Source organism: Scleropages formosus, chromosome 22, assembly GCF_900964775.1.
Source record: "Scleropages formosus chromosome 22, fSclFor1.1, whole genome shotgun sequence".
NCBI lineage: Eukaryota > Metazoa > Chordata > Actinopteri > Osteoglossiformes > Osteoglossidae > Scleropages > Scleropages formosus.
Window position 1 is genome coordinate 18286413 of NC_041827.1, and position 7985 is coordinate 18294397.

Below are 7985 nucleotides of genomic sequence, written 5' to 3' on the forward strand. Positions count from 1 at the left end.
TCCCAAGCAGGGGTCACAACGAGCTGGAGCCCAACCTGGCAACACAGGGCACAAGGCTGGAGGGGGAGGGGACACACCCAGGACGGGACGCCAGTCCATCACAGGGCACCCCAAGCAGGACTCGAACCCCAGACCCACCAAGGAGCAGGACCCAGCCAAACCCACTGCGCCACTGCACCCCTACAACCCCCACTAATTCAATATCAACATTAATATAAACTAACATTACTTTAGCTTTTCTCCACAGCAGCTTACAGTATTGAACTACTTATAATTATTTACTCATTTCTACAGCTGGATAATTTTACTGGAACAATTTAGGTTAAGTACCTTGCTCAAGGCTACAACAGCTGAAGGTGAGGCTTGAGCCTGAGACCTTTGAGTTCAAAGGCAGTGGCTCCAACCACTGCACTACCAGCTGCTTGATTATGTTAATAATTGTTTACATATTTAGCAGACAGTTTTCTCCAAAGCAACTTCCAATGAGCTCTATGTAGTGTTATGAGCCCACACACCTTATTCACCGCGGTGACTTACACTGCTAGATACACTACTTACACTGGGTCAGTCATCCGTACATCAGTGGAACACGCACACTCTCTCTGTCACTCACACACTATGGGGAACCTGAACAGCATGTCTTTGAACTGTGGGAGGAAACCAGAGCACCAGGAGGAAACCCACACAGACATGGGGCGAACATGCGAACTCCACCCAGGCTGAGCAGGGATCGAACCCATACAGCAGAGTAATTTTTACTGTCAATTCAGGGTAAATCCCTTGATCAAGAGGACTATAGCAGTTAATGGGATTTGAACCTGCGTCCTTTTGAGTCCAAAAGCAGTACCTGTATCCACTATCTCTGCTCCTCTGTGTGTTTCTTTGCTGACTTTCTCCACGAGATAAAATCAGGTTAGTTTTTTATATTGTACACTGTAGGGTTGCAGGTGTTTTTACGACAGTGTAGTAATTCCCTCCCAGTAGCAATCATTGCAAAATAAATCTGAGAATATGACAACCTCCTCTGAGGGCAATGTAAATATGTCAGCTTTCAATAAATCAGCTGAGTTATGGGCTATACTTTAATGGTTGGAGCTGTCTCTGCAGATAGCCTCATGAAGGTACTAACCCTGTACTCGTACAGTAAAAATTACCCAGTTCTATAAATGAGTAAATCTATGTAAGCAGCTTTGTGTACAAATCTCACATTGTTAGTCACTTAGAAGAGTCGAATGTCTGACTTGTACAGTAATAATTGTGTGCCGTGTTACGTTATTGCAGGATTGTCACACTGCTGACCGAGTGAAGAGTCTGTGCATTCGTCAAAGTTTCACCAGCTCCATTTCCTTAGCCACTGTCACATGTAGCTCTCCATGTACTGTCCTCATGGAGCCCGACTGCTTTGGTGTGCAGGCTGTCGTGTCGCCATGGAGACAAGGTTATTGGGAACTGTAGCATCGCTGTGGAGATGCCTGTGGCCATGACGCTCCCTTGCTTCTCCTCCAAGCGACAGTTTCCATGCCTTGGGTGGAGAGGGGATCCAAGGAAGCCGACCCAGACATGGCGGGTTCCCTCCTCCCTAAAAGGAGATGTTTTGTCTCCTGATGTTCGTCGCACTGAAATGTCACACATGTCAAATGCAGTTATAGGTCATTTATTTGGCCAAGATGGGCTAATTACTCTTATAATTAAACCGTGCTTATTATAGTGTATTGGAGCTGTGCTGTCCATTCCCTTTTCAGTTGCTTTAGTGTATTCTTCTGTTGTTTTTCTTTACTATATTTTTATATGGACATTTTCAAGGCTAGACAAGATGTCAATGTTACGCTTTGATTTGTAATGGTGAAAATGTCCAGCTTAATGTTCTGCGCCCTGGATAAAGCTTTTCGCAGTAGCACAGTGACCGTCCCGTTCCACTCCATCTCTCATCGCAGGGAAACGGTCATGAGCGAGACTTCCTCGAGGACAGACGCGTCTACATTATGGACGTCTACAACCGCTACATCTACCCAGGCGATGGATATGCCAAACGTAAGTAATCTTTTATTTATCGCTGTTAAAAAAAATAAATCACAGTTGAATAAAATGTAATTCAAGTACATCTCTAGAATTAATTACCTTTAAGGGAAATGGTTTTGTACCATGCTATGGAGCATTTTGTTCTGGGTCATTAGTGGAAAATTTTAGTACTGCAGATAATGTTAACATTGCTGCACAAATAAAGACAGGAGCACTAAGGCACTACCTCCATTGCTTTGCTGCTTTTTACGGGTAAAAAAAAAAAAAAACTACAGTTTTGCACAGTCATTAGTTTGTCTGATTTACCCAGCGAATAAAACCTTTGAAGCAAGTTTATGTCTCGTAAAGCGACTTTGACCTCCAGTTCTTCAGCGTTCCGGCAGGTGGCAGTGTAATGTATCTGTGGCACTTGTAAAAAAAAAAAAAAAAGAGGGCCTGACCAGCTCATTATCCTGACAGCATTGTATTTCCCTTGCAATGGCAACCATAACAAAATAAATCTGAGAATCTGGCAGGCCTCCTATGAGGGCAGTGGAAATATTTCAGCTTTCGGTAAATTAGCTGAGTTATAGGCTGTGTTTTTATGGAAACTGTGCATAACGCTGGTGCTTCGTAGAGAGTCGTCGTATACGCGTGCTGACATATAGGTTTAATGGACAGTTTTTTTTGGGGGGTCCAATTAAAGTAAATGTCGTCTTTTTAAGCTGGTGTATTTGGACACCGTTAGACACTTTGAGATTTTTATTCCTCTAGGAGCTGTTACAAGAAGCATTTATTTTTATGGCATTTTAATATCTGCAAAGACAAAAAAAACCCATTTTTGTGCTATGTTTCTTCAGAGTGTCTTCATCTGCAGTAGAAAAGCTTTAAAAACTAATTAGGACACATACAGGATTCGCTAATAGACGGGAGAATGGCAGCGCATTGTTCTCCTCTGCCTCCTCCTTCATGCACTGGGACTTGGAGAGATCAAAACCCTTTTTCATTCTCTGCAGGACTGAATAATTAAAATGAAAATGTGGATCCCCACATTTCTGTTCAGTGCAGGCTGTAAATGAGAATGAAAACATTTTAACTTGCTGGCTTTAGACTAGACTTTTCATCATGAGTCTTACCTTAACACCTCATAGTACTTTATATTCACGTTTATTTGACACTTTTCTAGAAGGTAACTTACACTGTTACGCAACTGCCACGGATTCATCCACTGGCGCAATTTGGGGTAGGTACCTTCTCAAAGGTACTACAGTAGGAGTGGGGCTTCGAACCCAGGTCCTTCAAGGGCAAGTCAACACTCTACCCCTTACGCCACCTGCCTCATTTGGTCTTGATCTTCAACGAAAAGTCTAGCAGCCAGTGCACCCTTTTGCACGGTGATGGTTTTGATTTTATCCCAGAGAACGGAATCTCTCCAGGTGAAGGTAGTGCTGAGTCTGAGGCCTAATTGGAGAATTTATTACGTTACATTTCTTGCTATGCGGGGAAGGATTCAGCAGCTTTGAGGGACAGTGGGAGTTTGTTCCATCACATCAGTGGTCAAGACTAGCAGCTGGCAAGTTTTTGATTTCAGAGCCCTGGTGAGAGAAGTGTACAGGCAGCCAGAAGAGTATCATCACTTTTTTTTAAAGGCTACAAAGTTAAGCATCTTGCTCAAGGTAACATCCTCAGGGTCTCTTTGAAGTCAAAGTAGCGACCTTCACTCATCTCCTGTTACGGTTCCTTTGATTAAGGTACTTACCCTGAATTAGTACAGTAGTTACCCTGCTGTATCCATTGGTAAGTGATTTTAAGTAACTTAACACTGTAAGTCCCTTTGGAGAAAAGTGTCAGATAAACGTACACATCTAAATATGCAAATCATCTTCATCTGCTGCATTGACCCTATTGAGCAGCTGAACCACAAAGAGGTTCCCCTCTCCTTGGTTTTGTATCCTGCTCTGTGTTGTGATGTAGGGGCAATAAAGAGGAAGGTGGAGCTGGACTGGGGCACTGAGGACCAGGAGTACTTGCAGAAGGTGGAGCTTCACTGCGAGGGGGCCCTGAACGAAGTGCGACCCGACATTGTGGTGTACAATGCCGGCACGGACATCCTGGATGGCGACCCGCTGGGGGGCCTTGCGATCTCGCCGCAGGTGCGCTCCGCCTGGATTCAACCCTGCTTCGTGGGCCGTGGAGTCGGAAGGGAAATGAGAGGCAGCTGTTCAGCGAGCTGCAGCCCACCGCTCACGTGCACGTAGAGCGTATGGAATTATGTCACATTTTCCCATTATAATGGACTGTGGTCTTCAGACTCCCACCGAAGGGTGTGTGATTCTTCTCATGCTTTCCGTTCAGCCCCTCCCTGCACATTTCTGCACATGAAAGCCCCTCTGTTCTCCAAGAATAGTGAGGCAACAGGAAAATTAGCCTTATGTGTGTGTGTGTGTGTGTGAGTGCGTGTGTGTATGCACGCGTGCGCATGTGTCTCGGAGGAGGGAGAACAGTACACATACAGGGAACACAGTACGCAGCTGGGTCTCCTTAGTGGTTCTGCTGGATAAAGCCCTTCTCCCAGAGACCATCTGACCACTGTGCCACTCTGCATGGTTTTGACCTGACGTGTGTGTGATTTGCTTATTTTAAATCAGCGTCTTTGCCTGTCGTAGCACGATCGCCCTCCAGTGGTCATCCTTCAGGTCTACTGACAATGGTCTTCCTTCCCCTTCCCTCAGGGCATCATTAAGAGGGACGAGATTGTGTTTCGGGCCGCCCGGAGGCGGGGCATCCCCATCCTCATGGTGACGTCGGGAGGCTACCAGCGGAAGACGGCGCGCATCATCGCCGACTCCATCCTCAACCTGCAGCGCCAGGGCCTGGTGGGGTGTGGGGCTGCCGACGAGGCAGGGCCATCGTTGGCCCCTGGCACCGCTTGTGGGCCTGTTTGCGCAGGGGTGCCGACCCCCGCTCGCTGAATGCCCCTGCCTGCCTTTCCGGCAGGGAGAGGGTAGGGTTGTGGACAGGCAGCTCTCTCAGGGAATGTTCTGGATCCCCGCGTTCTGCTCATTTTAATGCGCAGCTCTCACAGCTCGGGTGCGATCTGATCCCCACCCGACACCGAACATTTCTGCCACTCGAGATTTTTTCTCTATCTTTCCTGGTGTCTGTGCTGCTGTTAGCCGGTGCTGGTGATGGGTACTTACGGAACCACTAAAAAAAGCAATTTATGCTTCTGCTCGTGTTTAACTATGCTGTTTTATGCACTGTTAAAAGGGGTAATGCTTGTTTGCACATGATATTGACGATTATGAGGACTGTTGAAATTGATTTTTAAACATAGGAATATTAACGTTGGAATAGGATCCCGAGGGAATGCCGATTTCGAAGGGAAATCTAACACTACTTTTTCTTCATAATATTTATTATAGTATTAGTTAAATTCCAACACTATTGAAAATTTGCACTGAGTAATCTTTTCTGCTAGAAAGAAATTATAATAGTCTTGTATTTTGCATATCTGAAGTTGGGGGACAAGTGTTGAACACAGTGTGAAAATTCCTGACCTTTCTTACTATTGGAAGCATAATCTTAAAATGATGAATAGGCGACAAAGTCTGTGAATGTTATTTAGCGTGTAGTTATTTAGCATCAATATTCCATAAAAAGTAAGGCAAATTTTTGTGTTTTTATTGTATGTTTACATGTGATAGTATTACGTGAGAACGATGCTCAGTTAACGTGCTTGTGACACAGACATCTATGTGTGAGATATGTGTTTCTCCCGGGGAGGGTGACGGTAGCATTGTAGGGTCTCCTAAAATACCGCGCTCAACTTTTTCATTAACTGTTCGGCTGTTTTCTCTGCTGTAAAAGTTGTTTAATTTTTTTGTTTCATGTTGTATCTTAATTAATCACCGCAGACACTGCGATTTGCGAGAAGCCGAGGGAGAGAGAGCGGCGCCATGGCCTAGTTTGGTAACTCTGCTCTGTCTCACGCTGAGCGCCGTCCTGCCAAGTTTCATGAAGAGCAGAGACTATTCACGCCGCATCCCACCGCCATCTTCGGTTTGAGCCGAGCGCGGGGTGCGAGCCAGCCTTCGCAGCGCCTCTAATTACACTTAATAAGGCACCGAGTTGCCACACGTCTCCTCTCTCCAACCTGCTCTTGCAGAAATTCAGTTAAACTCTCCACGACACCTATAGCCGCTGTACTCAATGCCTCCTTTCTTGCTTAGAAATTTCAAGTGTCAGTACAGGAAGATGGCATTTTAATCCTGATATAATATACAAGTTTTCACTTCACAAATGGGTAAATAGTTTAAAGTAGCACTGCAAGTCAAGCTGGGGAAAAGGATTAATGAATAAATAAACAAATAAATGAATAAAATTTCCCCAGTATGTTTAGCCCCATGTTTTGTAATACCAGGTTTAATGTATATATTGACTTCAGACTTTTCTTAGAAGAGGAAGATTTGAGTGAGCAAAGTGTATTCCTGTGCTAATTCATAAGATACTTTGTCTTTTCGTATTAACAGTGAGTGTAGAACAGCTTGTTTTTTATCCATTTCTACGTGTATTATTGCAATAATATTCTTTGTGAGGGAGACTTTATGAAGAAAAAACCAACAGTGCTATGAAACTAGGAAATAGCTGTGTGACTGTGTAAGATTGTTGGTAAAGTAGTAATTATTCTCTTATTTTTTTTCCCTTTGCACGGTGAGTTCTTCATTTGTGTTCAAAGGTGTTTGTCGTGTGTCGTCACAAACTTCCGCTCGACCCTTTTAAGCGTCCGTCGCAGCGGGTTGCAGGTCCCGCTCCCGCTGCCTCCAGGTGCATCCACATGTAATTTGGCCCATTTATGAAGATGGGGAGGGGTAAATTGCAGGTGCGCATTCTTTTTCGGTCACGTTTGTGCCTCGCTCCCGTGACATGTGCGTCTGACCCCCAGCTGAGCAGACACAACGGAGAGGAACGCCAACGACCGCGTCGCCCCGGGGTGTTAATGGAGTGACGTCTTACATGTTCTGGACTTCATTACTGAAGTTCTTTGAACTAATTACAGAAACAGTGCATAGTATCGAGGTGTAATGCCTCTCAGACATATATGTATGGGACGCTGTTCCTTGTAACTACTGTTTTTATCTCGTTCTGCCAGTGCTTTACAGAAATACATCTAAATGTTGCTCATTTACTGAAACCGAACTGAATTTGCTGCTTTTCATTAGTTCCCCACAGGACTCTTCTCACCTGAGGATCCGCTAAGATAGATACTTACTTTGGAAGGTCGTGTCACCTTTTCCCATAACTGCAGCTCTACTCCTGATTCTGTGTCGTTTACCAGGTTTATACACTTTTCTGTAAAAGTAAGGATTTAAAACAATTTCTTCGTAGTTAACGCAGAGGAAAATGTTCACAAGTGCCAAAAATAATTTTGCTGAATGTCATTTGTCTTCCTCACTTGTGACTTGTCGGTTTTCTTTTGACAATATCTGATCTGTTTACAGTACAGATAATGGAACATAACAACCATAATAAATGTGATGAACTTAGAAAGCCTGCTTTTGTCGTTGCATTGTGTAAAGGTAGCGAGAGTTTACTTTTATTCATTTAGGAGACGCTTTTCTCTGAAGCTGTATGCAGTTGGAGTAAACAAAAGTGCATCGGCAATAGACGAAGAGTTAAAGATGCAGACACGCAACTGTAAGGAGCACAGTCGGTGTGTCCAGTGCTACTGTCGGAAAATGCAGAAATCATCATGGCAGGTAGTGTAATATGGTAAGTTAAGGTAAGTTGATGGAGCAGATAGGTCAGTAGAGCAGTGCATCTGAAGGAGATGGGTTTGAGACCGTTCTTGGATGTTTACAAGGATTCGGCAGCTGTGAGGGATAGAGGAAGCTTACTTCATCACATTGGAGTCAAAACGGAGAACCTTCAGACATTCGATTTTGATTGACCCCTCTGAGTGAGACCACCAAGCGGGCAGAGGTGGA

The 7985-nt window shown here is 44.5% G+C and overlaps 1 protein-coding gene across 1 annotated transcript in view; it reads left to right on the top strand.

Moving 5' to 3' along the window:
• The window catches only part of hdac11 (histone deacetylase 11), a 31770-nt gene extending 24225 nt beyond the window's left edge, over positions 1-7545 (top strand). Inside the window, exons 9-11 of the mRNA XM_018734162.2 lie at positions 1935-2031; positions 3973-4151; positions 4731-7545. Of these exons, the coding sequence (XP_018589678.1) occupies positions 1935-2031; positions 3973-4151; positions 4731-4970 (516 nt within the window). The 3' untranslated portion in view covers positions 4971-7545. The remainder of the gene's footprint in view (positions 1-1934; positions 2032-3972; positions 4152-4730) is intronic.
• The last annotated feature ends 440 nt before the right edge of the window (positions 7546-7985 follow it).